This window comes from Cyrtonyx montezumae, unplaced genomic scaffold (genome assembly GCF_038088225.1).
Source record: "Cyrtonyx montezumae isolate F1298 unplaced genomic scaffold, pur_monq_1.0 scaffold_86, whole genome shotgun sequence".
Lineage (NCBI taxonomy): Eukaryota > Metazoa > Chordata > Aves > Galliformes > Odontophoridae > Cyrtonyx > Cyrtonyx montezumae.
The window spans coordinates 157,928-183,080 of record NW_027072096.1 but is presented as its reverse complement, the minus strand read 5'-3'; the positions used below and the strand labels follow the sequence as shown (position 1 = coordinate 183,080).

At 55.6% G+C, this 25,153-nt stretch overlaps 1 protein-coding gene across 1 annotated transcript; it reads left to right on the top strand.

The window, feature by feature from the left end:
• On the top strand, window positions 1–20,633 carry C3 (complement C3). Its single transcript, XM_065753964.1, has 40 exons — window positions 1–111; window positions 1,370–1,562; window positions 4,051–4,210; window positions 4,906–4,976; window positions 5,071–5,165; window positions 5,253–5,335; window positions 5,436–5,526; window positions 6,029–6,131; window positions 6,210–6,330; window positions 6,647–6,762; window positions 7,016–7,162; window positions 7,845–8,057; window positions 8,154–8,348; window positions 9,148–9,306; window positions 9,394–9,523; window positions 9,744–9,815; window positions 9,994–10,191; window positions 10,862–10,973; window positions 11,310–11,395; window positions 11,718–11,857; window positions 11,929–12,141; window positions 12,446–12,512; window positions 12,916–13,002; window positions 13,091–13,294; window positions 13,785–13,860; window positions 13,940–14,099; window positions 14,277–14,372; window positions 14,477–14,627; window positions 15,060–15,223; window positions 15,619–15,777; window positions 15,988–16,138; window positions 16,524–16,575; window positions 16,912–16,999; window positions 17,182–17,271; window positions 17,760–17,865; window positions 18,183–18,272; window positions 18,555–18,641; window positions 18,887–18,970; window positions 19,502–19,637; window positions 20,324–20,633. Exons 1-40 carry the CDS (start codon window positions 44–46, stop codon window positions 20,463–20,465), a joined length of 4,956 nt encoding a protein of 1,651 aa, XP_065610036.1. The 5' UTR covers window positions 1–43; the 3' UTR covers window positions 20,466–20,633.
• Window positions 20,634–25,153: the final 4,520 nt, after the last annotated feature.

Genomic DNA, 25,153 nt, shown 5'->3' with positions numbered 1-25,153 from the left:
AAACCCGTGTCCCCGTTCCCCTCGTCCCCGTCCTCTCGCAGCTATGGGGCTGCTGCTGCCCCTCCTGCTCGGCGTTCTGCTGCTGCACGTGGACCCCACACCGGCACAGATGTGAGTTACAAACCCCCCCCCCCCCCAACCTTGGACCCCCACCCCCACCCCACTGGAACCCCCTCATCTCATAGGACCCACGGGAACACACACCTATGGGGTCCCCCAACCCCTTTGGACCCAATTCACAAGACACCCCCACCCCATAGGATCCCCCAACCCATGGGGCCCCTAACCCACTGACCCCCCCCCCCCCCCTCCCTTCCAACCCACTCCCCCATAAGGCCACGACCCTTTATCCTCAGTAAAACCCTTCCTTGCACAGGACCCCAAAACCCAGGACTCCCACCTCCTCAATTTCTGTGACACCCCAACTTCAGAACCCCCCCACACTTTTTGGGATCCCCCCCCCATCCCATCCTAGGTGTAGATATAGGGCAATGGGATTTATAGGGCTGCAATAGTGTCTATGGGGGTTATAGCGCTGCAATAGGGGCTATAGGGATGCAGTGGTGGTTATAGGGTGCAATGGGATTATTGGGGTACAGTGGGGGTAATAGGGCTGTGATGGGGGTTATAGGGGTGCAGTGGGAATTGTAGGGGTGCAGTGAGGTTACAGGGGGTAACAAAAGGGTTCACGGGGTTTCAGTGGTGTCTATAGGGGTGTAATGGGGGTTATGACAGAGCAGTAGGGGTTATAGGGATGTTATGGGGTCGTAGGGTGCAATGGGATTTATGGGACTGCTGTGGGTTTTATAGGGCTGTGGGGGGGGTTCTAGGGGTACACAGGGCATCATAGGGCACAATGGGATTATTGGGGTGCAGGGGGGGTCAAAGGAGTGCAGTGGGATTCAGAGGACTACAGTGAGTTTTATAGGGCTGTAGGGGGGGTTATAGGGGTAGAAGGGATGTCATGGGGTGAAGTGGGGGTGCAATAGGGCTGCAATAGGGTTATAGGGCAGCAGTGAGGGTTATGACAGAGCAGTAGGGGTTATAGGGATGTTATGGGGTCGTTAGGGTGCAATGGGATCTTTGGGACTGCTGTGGGTTTTATAGGGCTATGGGGGGGGGCTATAGGGGTAGAAGGGATGTCATGGGGTGCAGTGGGGGTGCAATAGGGCTGCAATAGGGTTATAGGGCAGCAGTGAGGGTTATAGGGCTGCAGTTTAGGATTTGGGGTGCCACAGACCCATGGAGCAAACCGAGGGCTCTTACGGGGTCCTCAGCAAGATTCGGATTTCGGGGCAGATCAGGAGGTGCAGCCAGAGGAGATTCGGGGCCAGGAGGCGGGCCCCCGTGACACCCGTTGTCCCCAAAGGGTGACGATGGTGACCCCGGCGGTGCTGCGCTTGGACACGGACGAGCTGGTGGTGCTGGAGGGACCGGGGTTGTCCTCCGCCACCGAGGTCAACGTCCTGGTGCAGGATTTCCCCCAAAAGCGCAAAGTGCTCTTCCAGGTCCGCACGCAGCTCAGCCCCGCGGAGGGCATGATGGCCACCGCCACCATCAAGGTGCGTCACCTCCCCCGTGTCGCCGAACCCTGACCCCAATCCTAATCCCGACCTCAGCCTCGACTCTAATCCCAATCCTAACCTTAAGCCTTACCGTAATCTTAGCTGTAACCCTAATGCTAACCTGAATTTAACCCTAATCTTGACCCCAACCCTAACTCTAAATCTAACCCTAATCCCAACCCTATAACCCCAACCCTAACTCTAAATCTAACCCTAATCCCAACCCTATAACCCCAACCCTAACTCTAAATCTAACCCTAATCCCAACCCTATAACCCCAACCCTAACTCGAAATCTAACCCTAATCCCAACCCTATAACCCCAACCCTAACTCTAAATCTAACCCTAATCCCAACCCTATAACCCCAACCCTAACTCGAAATCTAACCCTAATCCCAACCCTATAACCCCAACCCTAACTCTAAGTCTAACCCTAATCCCAACCCTATAACCCCAACCCTAACTCTAAATCTAACCCTAATCCCAACCCTATAACCCCAACCCTAACTCTAAATCTAACCCTAATCCCAACCCTATAACCCCAACCCTAACTCTAAATCTAACCCTAATCCCAACCCTATAACCCCAACCCTAACTCTAAATCTAACCCTAATCCCAACCCTATAACCCCAACCCTAACTCTAAATCTAACCCTAATCCCAACCCTATAACCCCAACCCTAACTCTAAATCTAACCCTAATCCCAACCCTATAACCCCAACCCTAACTCTAAATCTAACCCTAATCCCAACCCTATAACCCCAACCCTAACTCTAAATCTAACCCTAATCCAACCCCATAACCCCAACCCTAACTCGAAATCTAACCCTAATCCCAACTCTATAACCCCAACCCTAACTCGAAATCTAAACCTAATCCCAACCCTATAACCCCAACCCTAACTCTAAATCTAACCCTAATCCCAACCCTATAACCCCAACCCTAACTCTAAATCTAACCCTAATCCCAACCCTATAACCCCAACCACAACCTTTACCCTAACCCTAATCCCAACCCTATAACCCCAACCATAACCTTAATCCTAACCCTATAACCCCAACCACAACTTTTACCCTAACCCTAATCCCAACCCTATAACCCCAACCATAACCTTTACCCTAACCCTAATCCTAACCCTATAACCCCAACCACAACCTTTACCCTAACCCTAATCCCAACCCTATAACCCCAACCATAACCTTTACCCTAACCCTAATCCTAGCTCTATAACCCCAACCATAAACTTTACCCTAACTCTAATCCCAACCTCATAACCCCAACCATAACCTTAACCCTAACCCTATAATCCAACCATAACCTTAACTCTAACCCTAATCCCAACCCTATAACCCCAACCATAACCTTAACCCTATAACCCCAACCATAACCTTAACCCTAACCCTAATCCCAACCCTATAACCACAACCATAACCTTAACCCTAACCCTGTAACACCAATGTCAACCCTAAACCTACAACCCCAACACCAACCCCAACCCCATTATCCCAACCCTTTGACCAGCAACCCTAACTATATAACCCCAGCCCTAGAACTCCCAACCCTAATGCTAGATCCTAACCCTGACCCTATAATCCCAACCTCATAACCCCAACCCGAACCCTATAACTGTAACCTTAACCCTATAATCCCAATCCCATAACCCCAACCCTATAACTGTAACCCTAACCCTATCACTCAATCCTAACCCTATAATCCCAACTGCATAACCCCAACCCGAACCCTATAACTGTAACCTTAACCCTATAATCCCAATCCCATAACCCCAACCCTATAACTGTAACTCTAACCCTGTGACCCAACCCTAACTCTATAATCCCAACCCCATAACCCCAACCCTAACCCTATAACTGTAACCTTAACCTTATGTCCCAACCCTAACTCTCATAACCCCATAACCCCAACCCTAACCCTATAACTGTAACCCTAACTCTATAATCCCAACCCCATAACCCCAACTCTAACCCTATAACTGTAACCCTAACCCTATGACCCAACCCTAACTCTATAATCCCAACCCCATAACCCCAACCCTAACCCTATAACTGTAACCCTAACCCCATAACCCTAGCCCTATAACTTTAACCGTAATGTCATGACCCCAACCCTCACCCCAACCCTAACCCCAAACCCCACTGCTCCACCCCAGGGAGGGCTCGATCCTATATGAAACAGTGAAGAATCCATTTGGGACCGGTGGGGATGGAGGAGTATGGCCATAAAGGGTCTGTGGGGACCGTCACCGTGAGATTGAGGATGGTCACCTTGGGGTCTTTGGGGAAAACAGTGATGGAGTATTTGGGGCCGATCAACTGAGGGTCCTTTGGGGCCGGTCCTCTTGCTGTCATTAGGGTTGGCCACCTCGGGATCTTCGGGAACAATATCTTGGGGTTTTCGGGGATCTGTGGGAACAATCAGAGGGGTTTCCCGGTGGTGACCCCAACCCCGGTGTCCCCTGTCCCCGCAGGTTCCGGTCAAGATGCTCCCGCATGTTGTGGGGAAGCAGTTCGTCTCGGTGGTGGCACGCGTGGGACAGGTGACCCTGGAGAAGGTGTTGTTGGTGTCACTGCAGAGCGGACACATCTTCCTACAGACCGACAAACCCATCTACACCCCCGGCTCCACCGGTGCGTCGGCCCTGGGATTTGGGGGGCCGTCCTTTTTCAGGGTTCAGGATGCGATTTGGGATCCCGCTCATGAGGTTTTCATTGGGTCCAGTGCCTATTCTGGGATGTACTGGGGTCTAGAACCCATTTTGGGACATTCCCATGATGTCCCCATTGGGACTGAGGGTCCATTTGGGGTCATCCTCTTCGTGACACCTCATGGTGTCCAGAACCTATTTTGGGACCTTCCCATGATGATCCCATTGGGTCCAGCACCCATGCTGGGACATACTGGGGTCTAGATCCCATTCTGGGACATTCCCATGACATTCCCGTTGGGATTGAGGGTCCACATGGGATCATCCTCTTCATCACCACTCCTGGTGTCCAGAACCCATTTTGAGACCTCCCCATGATGATCCCATTGGGTTCGGCACTCATGCTGGGACATACTGGGGTCTAAAACCCATTTAGGGACCTCCCCATGATGATCCCATTGGGTCCATCATCCATGCTTGGACACACTGGGGTCCGGAACCCATTTTTGGACTTTTCCATGGTGTTCCCATTGGGGTCCAGCACCCATGCGATGACATACTGGTGTCCAGGACCCACTTTGGGGCCATCTTCTTTATTCCCTCTACTGGGATCCAGAATTCATTTTGGGATCTTCTCCTGATGTCCCCACAATGTCCCCTGTGTCCCCCCCCCCCCAGTGCTCTGCCGTCTCTTCGCCCTCAGTCACTTCATGGAGCCACTACTGAAGACGGTGATCGTGGAGGTCAAGGTGAGCGACACGATGACACGAGGACGTGGGGATGTGGGGACGTGGGGACACTGCCACCCATCCCAACATTCCCAACTGTCCTACGTCCCCGCAGACGCCCGATAACGTCATCATCAAGCAAGTGCCCGTGTCCTCCCCCATGAGGAACGGCATCTTCTCCATCAACCACAACCTACCAGAGGTGGTCAGGTGGGTGCCACCTCCCAGAGTGGGGACATCCCCGTCCCCATCCCCATCCCCATCCCTGTCCCCTCACCCCACCCCCACCTTTTCCAGCCTGGGGAAATGGACTATCACAGCCAAATTTGAAGACTCGCAGGATCAGGTCTTCAGCACACAATTTGAGGTCAAGGAATACGGTACGATGGGGTGGGGGTCTCCGGATGTGTGTGTTCCTCCACCCCAAACCCACTGATCCCTCGTGCCCCATCCCGGACCCATGGAATGTCCCCTCCACAGTGCTGCCAAGCTTTGAGGTGACTCTGGATCCACAGGAGAAGTTCCTCTACATTGACAGGAAGGAGGATTTCCGGGTGTCCATCACAGCCAGGTGGGGTGTGCACCCCAACACTGCCTATTCTGGGGTCGGGCTGAGGGTGGGGGTCACAATGGGGAGGACAGTCCTATTCTGCTTGTGTGTGATGTATGGGGGTCTGGGGACATGGGGTGGTGGGGATTTGGGATGATGGGGATGAGACATGAGGTAGTGGGGATTTGGGATGATAGGGATGAGGATATGGGGTGGTGGGGAGTTGGGGTGATGGAGTTTTGGGGTGATGGGGACGTGAGATGGTGGGAATTTGGGGTGATGAGGACATGTGGAGGTGAAAGATTGGGGTGATGAGGGTTTGGGGTGAAGGGAACATGGGGTGGTGGGAATTTGGGGCTATGAGGACGTGATGATGGGGGATTGGGGTGGTAGAGATGAGGATATGGGGTGGTGGGGAGGCAGGGCTGAGTGAGAGTGGGATGCGGGAACATTTGTATGGATGCTATGGGATAGGCAACAAATGGGGACAGCTGTGATGGTGACAGTAGTGATGTGTCCCCAGGTACCTGTACGGGAAGAATCTGCAGGGGACGGCCTTCGTCCTCTTCGGCGTGATGGTGGATGACGAGAGAAAGGCCATTCCCCAGTCCCTGCAGCGCATCAAGGTGGTCCTGTCCCCTGTCCCCATCCCCTGTCCCCATCCCTGCAGCCCCATCCCCTGTCCCACTGACCCTGTGCCACAGGTGACCAATGGGGACGGGGAGGCTGTGCTGCCCATGGCCATGCTGCGGCACCGCTTCGACAACCCCCAGGAGTTGGTGGGACACTCGCTCTACGTCACCGCCACTGTCCTCACCGAGTCAGGTGTGAAGGGATTGCGTGGGGATGGGGACAGAGGGACATGTCTGGCCATATGTCACGGTCCTCAATGCATTGGGTTGGTTTGGGGATATGTGGGGACATATGGGGCATAGAGGGTCCTGTGTAGATGGGATCAGTAGGGATGTGTGGATCTAGGATGGGGACAGCGAGGGCGTGTGGGGACAAGGACATGTGGGGCTGTGGACTGCAGAAATAAGGACAGATGGGGGTGGAGATGGTGCAGAGGGGGACAGATAGGGGTATCTACAGTTGGGCAGGGGGATTCTGGGGGTCTGAGTGACATCGCTGTGCCTCGCAGGCAGTGACATGGTGGAGGCACAGCGCAGTGGCATCCGCATCGTGACGTCCCCGTACACCATCCACTTCACCCACACCCCAAAGTACTTCAAGCCAGGGATGCCCTTCGATCTTACGGTAATGACACATGGGGAGAGGGACGGGGATGGGGACAGGGGGAATGGTGGTGGCAATCCAGGGCCCCTCTTGCACCGGAGTCTTCTGCATGGGAGTGGGGAGGGGGAAGTCCAGAGGGTTGTCTGCCCCCATGTCATGTCCCTGTGTCACCCTGAGGTCTGTCCCCATGCTGTGTCCTACTGCCACATCCCCATGGAATGTCCTCATACCACATCCTCACGCAGTTTCTCATGCCACACTGCATCCTCCACAGGTTTATGTCACCAACCCCGATAATTCCCCAGCTCCGCGCATCCCCGTCAAGGCTGACAACTTCCAGGGCCTCGTCTCCACCCAGAAAGATGGCAAAGCCAAGCTGGTCCTCAACATGCCGGCCCACAAGAACTCTGTCCCTATCACTGTGAGTGGGGATGGAGAATGGGGACCTGGGTGGCCTCGGGTCTGGGACAGAGCAGGACATCTGGGGTGAGCCAGGATGGCTGGAGTCAGGGAAACCAGGATGACAAGAAGAAGCAAGGATACCAAACCCCATATGGCCAGCACTGAGGGAACCAGGGTGTCCAAAGTGGCTGAGATGAGCAGGATGGCCAAGGACAAGAGCAGCAGGGTTGGAGTGGCAGGATGACTAGATCACCCATGGTGGCCAAGACCTTCATGGTGGCCAAGGCTCCCATGTTGGCCAACCCATCCATGGCAGCCACACTCTCCACAGTGGCTGAGACGTCCATGGTGGCCAAGTCATTCATTGTAGTCAAGGCCTTCATGGTGTCCCAGTCACTCACGGCAGCCACGACCTTCAAAGTGGCTGAGACCTTCACTGTGGCCAAATCATCCATGGCAACCAAGACTTCCATGGTGGCCAAATCATCCATGGAAATCGAGACATTCTTGGCAGCTGTGACGTCCATGGCAGCCACAGTTTTTATGGTGACTGAGGCTTCCGCAGTGGACAAGTCACTCAAGACCTTCACGGTGGCCAAGTCATTTGTGGTAGCCAAGACCTCCATGGTGGTCAAGACCTCCCTGGAGACCCCCACCCAGGTCCATACCTCTTCCCATTGACACCACCTCCCGTGTTGCAGGTGAGGACAGACCAGAAGGATCTACCCCCGGAGCGCCAGGCCTCGCGGCAGATGGTGGCTGAGGTGTATCAAAGCCAGGGGAACTCTGGCAACTACCTGCACCTGGCGGTGGGTGCTAGCCAGGTGCAGCCTGGAGACAACCTCCCCATCAACTTCCACCTCAAGAGCAACAAAGAGGATGTCCGCAGATCCGTCTCCTACTTCACCTACCTGGTGAGCAGACATGACTTCTACCACCCACCCAATCTTGTTCTGGGGACTGGGGTGCCTGGGTAATCCACCCACTCGGGCTTTTCTTACCCACCACAGATCCTGAGCAAGGGGCACATTGTCCACGTGGGACGGCAGCCAAGGGAACGTGACCAGAGCCTGGTCACTATGTCACTTCCAGTGACGGCCAACCTCATCCCGTCCTTCCGTATCGTGGCCTACTACCACGTGAAACCTGGTGAGATCGTTGCTGACTCCGTCTGGGTTGATGTCAAGGACACCTGCATGGGCAGTGTGAGTGTGTCCCCGTCACCTCTGGAGTCAGGGGGGACCACTGGGGCATTGGTTGGCCCTTGGAAGGGGTTCAGTTGGCCCTCAGAGAGGATCATGTAGTGCTTGGGCTACTCCCTGGGGGGCTTGGGTATCCCTGGGGGGCTCACAGGTTCCTTGGACAGCTTGAGTGGCCCAATGGGAATCTTGAGGGTTCCAACGGGTGATTTGGGTGTCCTTAAAGCCCTCAGGGAACATGAGTAACCCAATGAAGGACTTGTGTGTCCCTCAGGACTTGAGTGTCCTTGAGGACTTGGATGGCCCTTGAGGAATTTTAATGACCCAGTGGAAATCGGACTGGCCCAATGGGCTTCAAGAATCTCAGGTGTTTGTTGAGAAGATTGGATATCTTGGAGGGCATGTGAATGACTTTGGGAGAACTGGGTGCTGCTGGGCAGTCTGGGTGTGCCTGGAAGGGATAAGTGTCTTTGAGGAACTCACGGGATGTTCAGGTGGCCCTTGAGAGGAATGGATGGCCTACGATAGTTTGGATGGTCCACTGGGGAATCAGGTGGCCCATGTAGGGTTTGGCTCTTCAAGAGAGGCTTGAATGTCCTTGAGCAGAGCTTGGGCAGCCCATGGGTGCCTTGGGCATCTTATGAATGCTTTGGGTGGTCCATGGGTGTCTCAGGTGGCCAACTGAGACAGAGCCATGGGTTGTCCAAGAGTCCAACACCCTGTGGGGGCACCCATGGGGCAGCTCCTAGGGGTGGTGGGGCTTTTTGCATTCCCCACAGCCCCGACCTTGCTGTGTCCCTGACAGCTGGTGGTGAAGGGAGCATCGGAGGCCGACAATCGGGTGCACGAGCCAAGGACCCCCATGCGGCTGCGCATTGAGGGTGACCACAAAGCCCACGTGGGGCTGGTGGCCGTGGACAAGGCCGTCTTTGTCCTCAACAAGAACAAACTCACACAGAGAAAGGTGGGGGCTCCGATTCCACCCTCTGTTGACCCCAGCATCCCACAGTGGCAGGAGGACCTGTCACGGTTGTCCCTTTGTTGGCTACAGGTTTGGGACACAGTGGAGAACAGCGATATTGGCTGCACCCCGGGCAGTGGGAGGGACCATGTGGGGGTCTTCGCCGATGCCGGGCTCAGCTTGACTTCAAACGTGAACATCAAAACGGAACAGAGAGATGGTGGGTGACACACTGGGAAGGGGAACAGCGTGGATGACACCAGAGGGATAGGACATGCCGAGTGTGGGGATGTGATGTCCTCAGCATTGGAGCTGTGTCAGCCTGGGGACGGGGTTCTGACAGCTCAGGGATGGAGGATGTGGCCTCGGGGTTTGGGATATGACACCTGGTTTTGGGCTGTGACATCTTGGATCCTGAGCAATGTCACCTTTGTCCCCAGAGGTCCAGTGTGCAAAACCTGCAAAACGTAAGCGCCGCTCTTTGAAGCTCATCAAGCACAAGGGCACCAAGGGTAGGTGGCACTGGGAACACCAGCATGTCCTGAGTCCTTGGGGACACCACACTGTCCCATCGCTCAAGATGCTGGATTATCCCACGTCCCGAGGGACACTAGAGCATCCCACATCCCTGATGGCCTCAGGCCTGGGGCTACGAGGTTGGATGCCATCGGGGTGTCTTGGTGCTGGCAGTGGCCGAGTACAGCGACAAGAACCTGCGCAAGTGCTGTGAGGATGGCATGAAGGAAAACCTGATGGGCTTCAGCTGCGAGAAACGGGCCACCTATGTCCTCGATGGCAGTGCCTGTGCAGAAGCCTTCCTCAACTGCTGCCTCTACATCAAGGGCATCCGCGATGAGGAACGAGAGCTGAAATACGAGTTGGCTCGAAGCAAGTGCTGGGGACAGTGGGGTGACAGCAGGGAGTGGTGGATGGGCAGAGCTTAAGAGATGTTTGGATGGATGTTGAGAGAAGAGTGGGTGATGCTTGGGTGGTCAATGAGCGATGCTTGCATGTATCTTGGGAAATGTCTGGGCAAAAGTTGGGTGAAGCATGAGTGAAGCTCATGTGAAGCTTGGGAGAAGATTCGGTGATCTGTGGTCAATGCATGAGTGGTCTTGTGCATGTCTTGGGAGGATGTCTGGGCGATGCTTGGATGATGCTGGGGCAAAGGTTGGGCAATGATGGCCCAGCAACTGGGAGATTCTGGGGCAAAGGCTGGGTGATACTTGCACAAAGGTTGGGTGGTGTTTGGGTGATGCTTCAGGGAAGCTTCAGTGAAGTGTGATCAATGCGTGAGTGATGCTTGCACATATTGCGGGAGATGTTTAGGCAAAGGTTGGATGAAGCATGAGTGAAGCTTGTGTGAAGCTTAAGAGAAGCTTGAGTGATATTTAGGCAATGCCTGGGCCAAAACTGGGCAACACTTAGGTGAAAGTCGGGTCATGCCTGGAAAATGCTTGGGTGATACACAGAAGGTACTGGGGATGATCTTGTCACTGTCCAGTGGATGGGATTCCATGGACATGGATGTGGTTGACAGGGATGTTGCCATCCCCAGGTGAGGTGGATGATGTCTTCCTGGCCGATGAAGACATTACCTCACGGAGCCTCTTCCCAGAGAGCTGGCTGTGGCAGGTGGAGGAGCTGACAGAACCGCCCAACGAACTGGGGTGAGCCCAACGTCCTTGTTCCAGTACAGATGCCACTCCCACTCTGTCTTGGGGACAGCCACCACCCCATGTCTTAATGTGACAACCCATGATCTCCTTCCCAACAAGCTCTGGAACCCAACTAGCCCAAACTGCTAGCCATGGCTCCCTCGGTCTATATGAGGTCAACATATGGCCTTGGGACCAACTGACTCCTTAGTCCAGCTTCACAACCACCCCATGGTCCAGCTGTGAGACAAGCTATGGCCATCCTCATTTAGTTTGGTGGCTGCTTACACCCCTCTGTCCAGACTTGGTGCCAGTTTTAACCCCCTTGGTGCCCTATATCCCCTCCAGCATCTCCATGAAGACACTGCCTGTATACCTGAAAGACTCCATCACCACCTGGGAGGTCCTGGCCATCAGTCTCTCTGAGAAAAAGGGTACGTGATGGAGGAGGAAGAGGTTCCTGGGAACTAAAGACTCATCCAAATCTCGGGGGTGGGTTCTGGGACTTGAGGAGTCCCCAAAATCTGGAGGGGTTAACTTGGGGCTTGAGGGGTCTCCAAAATGAGAGAGGTATTTGTAACTCTGGAGAGGTATTCCAAACTTCAAGGATGTCTATGGGACTTGAGGGGTCATCCATACCTCGAAGGAACTCTGAGACTTGAGAGATCACCCAGAACCTCGAGGATATCCCTGGGACTACAAGGGGTGAAATCAGCTCGTAATCCTGAACCCACATTCCTGGTGCCCACCCCACAGGGCTGTGCGTGGCCGACCCCTATGAGATCACGGTGATGAAGGAGTTCTTCATTGACCTGCGCCTGCCCTACTCGGCAGTGAGAAACGAGCAGGTGGAAGTCCGCGCCATCCTCTACAACTACTGGAAGAACAAGATCAAGGTTGGTGCCTCACTCCAATGCTTGTAGGGGATCTGTGGCTGCCTGAACCCAATGTCTCTCTCTATCCAAAGGTGCGTGTGGAGCTGATGTACAACCCAGCCCTGTGCAGTGCATCCACCTCCAAGACGCGCTACCAGCAGATCTTCCAACTGGAACCGCAGTCATCACACGCTGTGCCCTTCGTCATCGTGCCCTTGCAGCTGGGGCAGCATGATGTTGAGGTGAAGGCAGCTGTCTGGGACAGCTTTGTGTCTGATGGTGTCAAGAAGAAGCTCAGAGTGGTGGTGAGTAGTTCTTGTTCTCTGCCACGCACTTCCACCTCGGTCCCTGAGATGTCCCCAGCTCCTCCTGGTTCTCTTCATGGCATCGTTGTCCTCACTTCATCCCAGTGTTGGTACCTGGAGATGAAGGATACCCCATCCATGCTCAGGGATTCTCCCAAGTTGTCCCCTGGGAGTCTCCCAGTTTGTCCCATGACCTGTGTGAGCTGGTCAGCACTGGAGCACCTTGCTTGGCCAACCTGGAAAGGTTGGGAAGGGGAAACTTCGAGTCAGACCAGTGTTGAGCATGGGTCTTTCCCCTTTGCAGCCCGAAGGGATGAGGCTGGAGAAAACAGTGAAGATAGTTGAGCTGGACCCAAAGACATTGGGAAACAGTGAGTGGCCTCTGTCTGGTCCTGCATACATCTCATCCCATGGGATGAGTGGGCGGATAAGGGAAACTGGAAAACTGGAAAACTGGAGTGCACTGTGGGACAAGGGACATCCTGCTATGGAGCTGGGGCAACTTGGAGAACAAGTGGTGTGTCGCTATGGGGCTGGAATATCTCGAGGGGTGAGGACTGTCCTGTTGGCCTCTGGGGTATGAATGGAATCAGGGACATCCTACTGTGGTGTGGAGAAATCTCAGGGGGGAAATGACATCGTGGTGTGGATCTGGAACATCTTGAGAGAAGGGACATACTGCTGCAAATGTGGGGTGGGACTGAGTCATCTCAGAAAATGGAGGAGAAAGGATTTGGGTCCATCTACGTCCATCCTGGCCTCTCTTCCCCACAGATGGTGTGCAGGAAGTGAAGGTGAAAGCAGCAAACCTCTCTGACATCGTCCCCAACACTGAGTCGGAGACCAAAGTCAGTATTCAAGGTGATAGCAGGGGAGAGGGGACATATGGGGTGGGCTGGGAGGGGATGAGACACTCCCAGCTTGACATCCCCACCTTCCCCTGGTCCAGGCAACCCCATGTCCATCCTGGTGGAGAAAGCCATTGATGGGACCAAGCTGAAGCACCTCATTGTGACCCCATCGGGCTGTGGGGAGCAGAACATGATTGGGATGACACCCACTGTAATCGCTGTCCACTACCTGGACAGCACAATGCAGTGGGAGACCTTTGGTGTCAACCGCCGTGCTGAGGCCATCGAACTGATAAAAAAGGGTAAGAGAGTCCCTGAGAGGACAAAAGGGCTCTTCAGGGACCCCAAAAACGAAACTGTCTTCCAAGGGGCTAAAGACATCTGAATCTTTGGAAAAGACATAAAACCATAGAGTGGTTGGGTTGGAAGGGACCCCAAAGATCAGAGAACCATAGAGTGGTTGGGTTGGAAGGGTCCTTAAAGGGTCATAGAACCATAGGATGGGTTGAGTTGGAAGGGATCTTAAAGATCATAGAACCTTGGAATCCTGAAATGATTTGGATCAGAAGGGACCTTCGAGATCATAGAACCATGGAATGGATTGAATCTATTCCATAGAACCATGGAATGGATTGATCACCTAGTTCCAACCCATTGACATAAGTTGGGTGCTACCAGTTTGAGGATTTCTTAATCTACTGGTTTGCACTGGGATGGGCACCAGAAGGGGTTGGTGGCCTGGAGACATCCTCAGGTGCCCCATGCAATGACCGACTGCCCTCTGCTTGCCAGGTTACACCCAACAACTCGCTTTCCGCAAAGACGACGGCTCATTTGCTGCCTTCAATAACCGCCCTTCGAGCACCTGGTGAGGGCCCCATTCCCACCACGTCCACGGGGGTTTGGGTGACGGTGCTGGTTGCGATGCTGAGTTATCCCATCCTCAGGTTGACAGCATACGTGGCCAAGGTCTTCGCCATGGCCATCAACATGGTGGACATCAAGCCAGAGGTGGTTTGTGGAGCCATCAAATGGCTCATTCTGGAGAAGCAGAAGCCAGATGGGATTTTCCAAGAAGATGCTCCTGTCATTCATAAGGAGATGGTGGTATGTGGGGGACCCAAAACCCTGTCCCTATTCACCATCAAGACCCATTGGCGCAAGGATGGGCTTTTGGATTGAATTGTGGGGAAAAAACTGCACTGGGCTATGGGGACGAGTGTTGGGTGGACGTGGCTTGCTGTGAAACTCCCAAAATATGAGTTTTTTTCCCTCATTTTGCAGGGAGGCTACCACGGCGCTGAGCCCGGTGTGTCCCTGACCGCCTTCGTCCTCTCTGCTCTGCATGAATCCCAGAAGATCTGCAAGAACTACGTGAAAGTGAGCAACCCAGTGCTCATTGCCACGTGGGGACGGGGGGAGGCCAGGTGCCCAACCCCTGTCACAGCCACCCGAGGACCCAAACTGTCATCCTTTCTTCTCAGAGCTTGGATGGGAGCATTGCCAAAGCCTCCGATTACCTCTCCCGGAAATACCAAACTCTGGCTCGACCCTACACGGTGGCCCTGACCTCCTATGCCCTGGCCCTAACGGGGAAACTCAACAGCGAGAAAGTTCTGATGAAGTTCTCCAAAGGTGATGTCCCCAAAGGGGAACAAATCCAGGGCAGGGAAAAGTGGGGGTAGGTGATGGGGGTGACAAATCCCCACGTCCCTCCACGTCCCCGTGTCCATATGCATTTCTGTATCCTTCCATATCCCCACATCCCTATGGATCCCCATGCCCCCACATCCCTCCATGTTCCCACATCCCTCCATATTCCCATACCCCTCCATTGTCCCTATGTCCTCCCATGTCCTCATGTCCCTCCAGGTCCTTTTGTCCTTCTATCCCTCTCCACATCCCCACGCCCCTGCAGATCCCTGTGTCCTTCTTCTACCTCTCTTCATGTCCCAGTGTCCCATCAGATCCCCATGTCCCTCCATGAGGGGGGAAAGGGAAACGGTTGTGAGGTTGAGGGTTGACGAATCCCCCTTGGGTGATACTGAGGCCTCATTTGTCACCCAGATGGTACCCACTGGGCAGAACGCAACGCTCACACCTACAACATCGAGGGGACGTCCTACGCTCTGCTAGCACTGCTGCAGATGGAGAAGGCTGAGCTGACGGGGCCGGTGGCCCGCTGGCTGGCCCAGCAGAACTACTTTGGTGGTGGCTATGGATCCACCCAGGTGGGCTACAGACCACTCCCCCCCCACCTCCAGTACCCGTGGCACACACTGCCATGGGGAGAAGGGAGGTTGGCTGGGGCAAAAGTGGGGTCAACTAATGGCCATGGGGGCTCTTGGGGACACTTCATGTCTGAGAGCCTCGGGATCCCTAGAACGTGTCCCGTTCTTTGAGGTCATGTCCCATCCTTTGGGGTCATGTCCTTTCCTTTGGGGACACGACCTGTCCTTTGGGGACACCTCATATCTCAAAGAGCTCCCCCTCTTTGGGGACACCTCTTGAGGTCCCCAAGGTGACACCAGGTCCCTCCTGAAGTTGGGGCTCACTCGAGAACCGAAGGCTTTGGGGACATTCCACACACTGTCCCCCAACCCTGGTGACCCCGGTGTCCCCGCAGGCCACCATCCTGGTGTTCCAGGCACTGGCTCGGTACCACGTGGCACAGCCACGGCAGTCAGAGATCAACCTGGATGTGTCGGTGTTGCTGCCACGCCGCGCCAATGCCATCACGTACCGCATCGAGAACAGCAACGCGCTGGTGGCACGCTCGGCCGAGGTACTGTCACCGGTGTCACCCTTGTCATAGATGTCCCTCTGGTCACCAGTGTCACCCTTATCAATGGTGTCCCTCTTGTCATCAGCGTCACCGTTGCCACCGGGATGGTGGAGAAGTGACACATCAGGGCACCGCTGTGGCACTGCTGGTGCTGTCCCCTCTGTGTCTTGGCATGTCCCTGTCCCTCCCCAATGTCCCCTGTCCCCACAGACCAAGCTGAACGAGGACTTCACTGTGAAAGCAGAGGGCACAGGCAAAGGGACAATGACAGTGGTGACCATCTACAATGCCAAAGTCCCTGAGAAGGAAAGCAGGTGTGACAACTTTGATCTGCGGGTCAGTGTGGAGGATGTGAAGACAGGTGAGTCCCCATGACCTGTCCCCCTCCAGTCCCCTTCTTGCTCCCACCGTGTCCCTCCCATGTCTCCTCCATGTCCCTCCATGGTAATTCCTGTCCCCACCATGTTCCCTTCCATATGTCTCTTGTCACCCACATTCCCAGTCTCCAAATACTTCCACGCCCCCATGACCCCTCTCTATGTCTCCACGTCCCCACATCCCTTCATGTCCCCATGTCCCTCCATTTCTCCATAATCTCCCAGGTCCCCATGTCCCTTCAGTTCCCCATGTCCCACCATGTCCCCACGTCCCTCCATGTTCCCATGTCCCCATGACCCTTCTGCCCCCCCTTGTTTTCCCCTGATGTCCCACATGGGTGGCAGCAGTGTCTTTATGTCCCCTCACAGCCCGGGAGCTGGAAGGGGTCATCCGCTCCATCAAGATCACCATCTGCACCAGGTGGGACACAATGGGGACATCAGAGGTGTTTGGGACATTGGGGACATCGTAGAGAGGGAGAGCTCACTGCAAGCAGGGACACGGGAGATGGCGAAGGGAATAGGATTATTGGGGACAGGGACATGAAAGCTGGGGGACACAATGGGGTTGTTGGGGACAGGGGCATCAGGAATGAGGATGGGGTCATGGGGACAAAGAGGACTCAGCTCTACCTCACCCCTCAGGGATTTGTGGGGGAACAGGGACATTGGAGGTGGGGATGCTGGGAACAAAGGGGACAATGGGGCTGTAGAGGATACAGGGGACAGGCAGGTGGCCTCACCCCTTTGCGTGCAGGTACCTGGACACCGTGGATGCCACCATGTCCATCCTTGATATCTCCATGCTCACCGGCTTCTCCCCTGATGTTCAGGACCTGAAGAGTGTGAGTGTGGGGTCGTAGGGACATGTGGGGACACTAGGGGGCACAGGGCCACGTATCACTGTGCCATCATGTCCCCATGTGTCCCTATGTGTGCCCCCACATCTTCCCACCCCCTTGTGTGCCCCCTATACCTCTGTGTCCCCCGTGTCCTTGTGGTGTCACCATGTCCCTGTACCCCACAGCTCTCGGAGGGAGTGGAGAGGTACATTTCCAAATTTGAGATCGACCATGCATTGTCGAACCGCAGCAACCTCATCATCTACATGGACAAGGTGAGGACAGGGGATAACATGGGGGACGTGGGGATGGGGACAAGATGGGATGGGGTGGGGAAAGGGATGTGGTGGAACAAGAGACCCTGATAGGCCTGGGATGGCACAGGATGAGGATGGACAGTTCAGAATTGGAGTCAGGGATAAGGATGGGATAGCTTGGAGATGGAGACAGTGTGGAGACAGGGACAAGAAATGGTTTTGGTTGGAGTTGGGCAGGGACAGGGATGGATCTAGGGACAGGATGTGGGTAGGAGAGGTAATGGGGATGGTGACAAATGGGGATGTGGATGAAGATGGGAATGGAGACACTGATGAAGATGGGAATGTGGACATGGAACCGTGGATGGATATGAGAATGAGGAAATGGATGGAGAATGGGGACATGGGGATATGGACGGAGATGGGCATGGGGATTGGACATGGAGTGGGGACACGGTGTCATTGCCTGCTGTCCCCATCCCATGTCCCCATGTCCCTATGTGCAGATCTCCCACCAAGTGGAGGAGTGCATAGCCTTCAGGGCCCACCAGCACTTCCAGGTGGGCCTGATCCAGCCTGCCTCCGTCAGTGTCTACAGCTACTACAAGATCGGTGTGTCCCCACATCCCCTCTTATCCCCTCATGTCACCCCCAGCTCCCACAAAGCCCATCTGTCCCTGTGTGTCCCCATCTACACTCTCTCTGTCCCCCTCTTGTTCACGTGTCCCATCACATCCCTACTGCACCCATGTCCCCAGGGCCCCCATGTCACCATGTTCCCCTGTCTACTTCCCCATACATCCCCTCATGCCCACTGCAAGCCACTGGTGACCCTCTCCCTTCACGTCCCCCTTTGTCCCCATGTCTCCTGCTGACCCTTTCCCCTTGTGGTCTCCTCTGTGTCCCCTCATGTCCCCGTGTCCCCACAGACGACCGCTGCACCCGCTTCTACCACCCAGAAAAGGATGGTGGTCTGCTGAGGAAGATCTGCCACGAGGACGTGTGCCGCTGTGCTGAAGGTGACATGGGGACACAGGAATGTGGGGACAGAGACTGTGATGGGATGTGTCACTGCCGCAGTGGGACGCATCAGTGCCACAGTAGGATGTCATGGCCATGATGGGACATGTCGTTGTCACGGGACACATCATGGCCACGATAGGACGTGTCATTGTTGAGATGGGACACGCCATCGCCAAGCTGTGACATCTCATTGCTGTGATTGAATGCATCGTTGCTGTGATCGGGAATGTCACCGCCACAATGGGATGTGTGATCGTTCCTTCCCTGTGTGCCAACAGAAAACTGCTTCGTACGGAAGAAGAAGGACAGTCCCATCACAGTCAACCAGCGCATCGATCTTGCCTGCGAGCCAGGGGTGGACTACGGTGAGACACGAGGGATGTGGGGACGTGGGGCGTGTGGGAAGGAAGTGGGGGATGATGGGGACAAAATTATGGGGGCTATTGCTGGGATGTGGAGGAGGACGTGAAGGGCCACAGAAGGACGTGAGTGGGCACTGGGATGTCAGTGGAGTAGAGGAGATATAGGGGGGCAAGGAGGGCCACAGGGAGGAAAAGGAGGGACAGTGGGGCCAGCTTTGATGGTGACATGGTGACATCCCCCTCTCCAGTGTACAAAGTGAAGGTGGTGGCAACAGAGGAGACATCATCCCACGACAACTACATCATGACCATCCTCTCTGTCATCAAGATGGGTATGAGCACTCCAGGGACAGGGGATAAAGTCACCTGGAGGGACATGGGAGGGTTACCTAGGGCTGGGGACACCCAGGAGAGCTCTTGGGGACACCCAGAGATGCTCATGGACACCGTGAAGTTTGATGTCACCCAAAATGCACTGGGGACACCATGAGGTTTGGTGATTTCCAAAATGCACTGGGGACACCATGAGGTTTGGTGTCATCTAGGTGGGTTGGGAATACCCAAGGTCCCTTGGGGACACCATGAGGTTTGATGTCACCCAAATAAGTTGGGAACACCATGAGGTTTGGTGTCACCCAGGTGGGTTGGAGACACCCAAGGGTGCTTGGCAAACAGCTGAAATGAAGCATCTGGTGACAACAATGTGGTGGTGACACCCAAGGGTGGTGACAGCAGTGGAGTGTTGTCTCCAAAGATGCCAATAGCTCCTGGGGACTGGGAGTCCTCACTGCAGAACGTGTGACAGCGGGTGCCCCTTCCGTGTTGGGGTGGCATGTCACCTGTGTCACCTCTTCCTGGGACAGGCACCGATGAGGACCCACTTGGGAGCAACCGGACCTTCGTGAGCCACAAACAGTGCCGGGATGCACTGAGTCTCCAGAAAGGACAGGACTACCTTGTGTGGGGGATGGCGTCCGACTTGTGGGTCACTGGCAGCCGGTAGGGACATGGGGACACGGGGACATGGGGACACAGGGGCACAGGACATGGGAACATGGAGACGTGGACATGGGGACATGGGGACACAGAATATGGGATCATGGGGACATGAGGGCATGAGAACATCGAGACGTGGACATGAGGACATGAGGACATGGGGACATGGGGACAGAGGGGACACAGGACATGAGAACATGGAGACGTGTGGACATGAGGATGAGGAGACAAGGCGAAAAAAGGGACATGAGGACACAGAACACAAAGACATGGGGAAATGGGGACATGAGGACGAGGAGACAAGGGGAAAAAAGGGACACGAGGACACAGGAACATGGGGGCATGGGAACTTGGTTAACACATGGGCATGAGGAGATGGGGACATGAAACATGAGGACATGAAGACATGGGGACATGGGGACAAAGGGTCATGAGGACATAGGGACATGGGGACATGGGACAGAAGGGCGTGGAGATGGGTACACAGGGAGTTAGGGGCATAGGGACATGGGGACACGGAACATGAGACCGTGGGGACACAGGGACATGGGGATGCTGCCACCCAACATACACCCATACCCCACTGCACCCCAGGCTTCTCCAGTGTCTCATATAGGGTTGTGCACCCCTCACTGGGCCGCCAGCCCCTCCTGACCCCATTGTCCCCTGCTGTCCCCTGCTGTCCCCAGCTTCTCCTACCTCATCGGCAAGGACACGTGGCTGGAAGCGTGGCCCTTAGAGGAGACGTGCCAGGACGCCGACCTGCAGCAGCTCTGCCAGGACTTCATCGAGTTCTCCGAGGCCATGACCTTGTTCGGGTGTCCCTCCTGATGGGGTGTCCCCAACCTGATGGGGTGTCCCTTCCCCTGATGTCACCCCTCCCTTTTTTTTTTTGTTTTTGTTTTAATTTTGGATTGTGTAGAGTGGGGTGGCGGAGGTTAAAAATGTTCTTTCTGAAATTCTGTCTCTGGGTTTAATGTGGTGATGGGGGACGTGGGGGACGATGGGGACACTGCAAAGGACAGTAGGGTGGTGAGGACTTCATGGGTGTCCTGAGGACATCACAGGGAACTGTGGGGATTACATATGGGATGATGGGGTCATGGGGGCATCATTGGGGACAACTGGGACTCCTTAGGGGATGGCGAAGTCGTGGGGACAACTCAGTGGAGACTTCTTAGGGGATGATGGGGTTATGGGGACACCACAGAGAACAAGAGGATTCCATAGGGTATGATGGGGTCATGGGGACACTATAGAGGATGTGGAGAGTCTTTAGGGGATGATGGGAGCCGTAGGGACACCGTAGGGGATGTGGGGACACCGCAAAGGAGAATAGGATGCTGAGGACTTCATGGGTGCCCTGGGGACGTCACAGGGGATGTGGGGACACCTTAGGGATCAACAGGATCATAAGGACTCCACGGAGGATGTATGGGGTTGCGGAGACCCCACAGAGGGCAGGGAGATGCTGTGTGCACAGCGTTGCACGCTGCTCGTTGCACGGAGCTGCTCAGCACTTTGCAGTTTCCTGCTGCCCCTGCACGGCCGCTGCCTTCCGGTGGTTTATCAGCACCCACGGCTGGAGCCCACGCACACGCACGAGGATTGCACGTTGCTGTGTGCACGAGCAGCCGTGCAGGTGCACAAGTGTTTGCATGCCTCTTGCAGCTTTGCACGAGCATCTGTGCGCGTCATGCAGGTGGGTGTGCCACACGGGTGTGCAGCCACACGGCCACCTCTCCCAGCTGAGTGGTGTCCCCAACATCCTCACCCGGGCTTGTCCCCATGCTGCCCCCAAATTAGCCACAAGCTGTCCCCAAATTGTCCCCAAGCTGTCTCCATATTGGCCCTAAATTGTCCCCAAGCTGCCCCGATGTTGTCCCCAAGTGGTCCAAAAGTTGTCCCCAACTTGTCCCCATGGTGTCCCCAACTTGTCCCTAAATTGTCCCCAAACTGCCCCAATGTTGTCCCCAGGTGGTCCAAAAAATTGCCCCTAACTTGACCCTATGCTGTCCCCAACTTGTCCCCAAGCTTTCCCAATGTTGTCCCCAAGTGATCCAAAAGTTGCCCCTAACTTGTCCCCAAGGTGTCCCTAACTTGTCCCCATGCTGTCCCCATGGTGTCCCCATGCTGTTCCCACTTGTCCCGTGCTGTCCTCATGGTGTCCCCAAGCTGTCCCCAGCCACAGCCACTCTGGAGCCACAGGGACAACGGTGCCCCCTGTCTTCCTGGGGACAGGGACCCCCCAGTAGCCCTGGGGACATTCCCAGCCACAGTGACACTCGCAGGGCCACCGATGTCCCCAAGAGCAGAGGGACATGGTGGCACCTCTGTGGTGTCCTCACAGTGGAGGGACCACTGAGATCCCCACAGGGAATTCCCCTCTTTTGGGAGAAATTAACCCACGGAGAACAGAAAACCATAAATAAATTTACTAATTAATAAATAAAGTGGCTCTGAGCACCATATAATAACTTAGGGGGGGAGGGGAGACCCCCCCAGGCCAGCTGGGGGGAGGGGTTAACAGGGACCCCCAGTACCTCCAGCCATGGGGTGGGGGTTCCACGGTCCCCAGTGTCCCCAGAATGGGAATCTGTGATGTCCCCAATATCCAGCATGGGGTCGGTCCGTGAGGTTCCTCGGTGTCCCCAAATCTTTGAGCTGTGGGGGAACTCCAGCACCAAATCGTGAGTGTGGTGGGGGGTCGCGACGTCCCCAGGTCATAGAGGTCAACATTGTCCCCAAATCTTTGAAGACGTGGGTCTTGGGATCCAAACATACAGCCATGGAATCAGCAATGTCCCTTGTTGTCCCCAAATCTCCGGACATGGAGGTCAACGATGTCCCGAAATCTTTGAGCACTGAAGACAACGATGTCCCCACATCTCCAGACCTGGGGGTCCTGGGATGCAGATCTCCATAATAGAGGTCAGCAGTGTCCCCTGATGTCACCAGATCTCCAGACCTGGGGGTCCTGGGATGCGGATCTCCATAATAGAGGTCAGCAGTGTCCCCTGATGTCACCAGATCTCCAGATATGGGGGTCTTGGGACCCAGATCTCCATAATAGATGTCAGCAGTGTCCACTGATGTCACCAGATCTCCATATTAGAGATCAGCAGTGTCCCTTAATGTCACTAGATCTCCAGACCTGGAGGTCTTGGGACCCAAATCTCCATAACAGAGGTCAGCATTGTCCCTTGATGTCACCAGATCTCCAGACCTGGGGGGTCTTGGGACCCAGATCAGACATAAAGGTCAACAGCGGCCCCCGATGTCCCCAAATCTCCGAGTACTGGGGTCTTGGGGTCCAAATATCTCCAAGCACTGAGGTGAGCAACATCCCTTGATCTCTCCAACCCTCCAACCACGGGGGTGATCACCCCAATCCCTTCCAGCCTCCACCTCCACGACGTCAGGGGACGGTCCCCACGCGTGTCACCCGCCGGCGATGCGCAGCAGCCCCACGAAATTTCCCTCCCGCTCGTCCTGTGCCATCTGCCACTCGTCCCCTTGGATGTCCCCAACCATCCTAAAGCTGAGAACATCCCCGGGCTGCAGCTGCCCCACGGCTTGTGCCAAACCCGAGCGAGTGGGGCCAGACACGCTGCCATTGGGTAACGCCAACGGTACGGCCAACAGCGGATGAGAGGATCCGGCGCGGTGCAGCTGGAGGGTGACATTGCCAGGGGGACAGGAGGTGGCCGTGCAGGTGACAGCAAATTGGCCATAGAGGAGGTAGAGTCCCCCAGATGCCACCTGCAGCCCACGGGCTGTTGCCTGAACGTCGCCGCTGAGGAAGACCCCGTTGATGCCTTCTTCGTAGCGCCAGTCGGGTCCCGATGGCACCGTCAGGGAAGCTGGGGGCAGAGATGTGGGGTGAATGGGGTCCCAGAGGCACCAGTGGTGAAAGTGGGAGGCAGGGATATGGGGTGAATGGGGTCACAGAGGCACCACGGGTGAAAGTGGGATATGGGGGGTGGTGGGTGTCGGGAAATGGGTGGCCCCAGTTGGAGAACGGTGTCTCAATGGGAAAAGGGTATTTCCATGGAGGAATGGGATTTCCCCTCTGGGAAATGGGGTGGCCTTGGTGGGAAGATGAGAGCCTCACTGGAAAAGGGGGCTCACACTGGGAAATGGGGCATCACCGGTGGGAAATGGGGTGTTCCCATAAGGAAAAGGGACACCCCAGGGACCCCAGGGACAGAGGATGCTCCATGTCACCACGGGGACCTCAGGGACAGGGGACGCTCTGTGACACCCTGGGGATCACAGGGGCAGAGGACACCCCATCCATGTCACCATGGAGACTGCAGGGATGAGGGACACCCCATGACACATTGGGGACAGTCTGTGTCACCACAGGGACCTCAGGAACAAAGGACACCCCCATGTCACCACAGGGACCACGGGCACAGAGGATGCTCCATGTCACCATGGCAACCAGAGGCACAGAGGATGCTCCGTGACACCCTGGGGACACTCCGTGACGCCTCGGGGACCATTGTCTCATCGGTGCCACCCCCGGATGCTCCACTTTGGGGACGTTTGTTTCCTTTCCAGGGTCGGAAGGGGGAACCCACGCGCGACGCTTTCGAGATGACGGGACGTGACATCGCCGTCCTCGGTGTCCCCAAGTGTCCCCAACCCCATGTCCCCACGGTGGCCTCGGATCTCGGAGCACTTACCGGCACTCAGCAACACGTGGGCAGCCGTGGCACTCTGTGTTGGGTTGGAAGGGGGAGGGAAGGAAGGAGTCAGTGAAAGGATCGAGGTGTCCCCAATTCCTTTTGTGTGTCCCCCCCGCCCCCCCCCATAACCCTGCCACCCTCCCCCCCCTCCCCCAGTGGTGATGAGGAAGTTGGGATTTGGGGACTTTCCAGCACTCAGTGGTATTCTGGGGGGTCCCCAAGGGAAGGGGAGGGACACAGATTTGGGGGGGGGGGGGGAGGGGGAGGTTGGTTCTTTTGGGATGAGAGCGTGTGCCCCTCCCCCCTCCCTTTCTACCCCAACCCCCCCCCCCCCCCACACACACACAGCCCCACTCCCACCCACGGGTGTAGGGACACAGTGTGGGACTTTAGGAGTGTGGATGAATGGGCAATGAAGGGGGAGGGGCGGACAGACGGACAGATGGACCCCACTGTGGTGGATGGACAGGGGGATGACAGGACAGACAGACAGACACCTGGACGGACAGCTGGACAAGACAGCGCCCAGATGGGGGGACAGCTGGGCAGGGGGACACCCAGACGGACAGACAGACTGACAGGTGGAAAGACAGGCGGACAGAGAGACAACCAGACGGACAGACGGACGGACACAGAGACGGAGCAAGGGACACCCAGAAGGACAGGCGAGAGGGACAGACAGTTGGAAAGGGGGGGGGGGGACAACTGGATAGAGAGATAGAGGGGACAACCGGACAGACGGAGGGACAACTGGGCAGAAAGATGGACAGGCAGAGGGACAACTGGACGGATGGGAAGACGGCCACCTGGATGGACAGACAGATG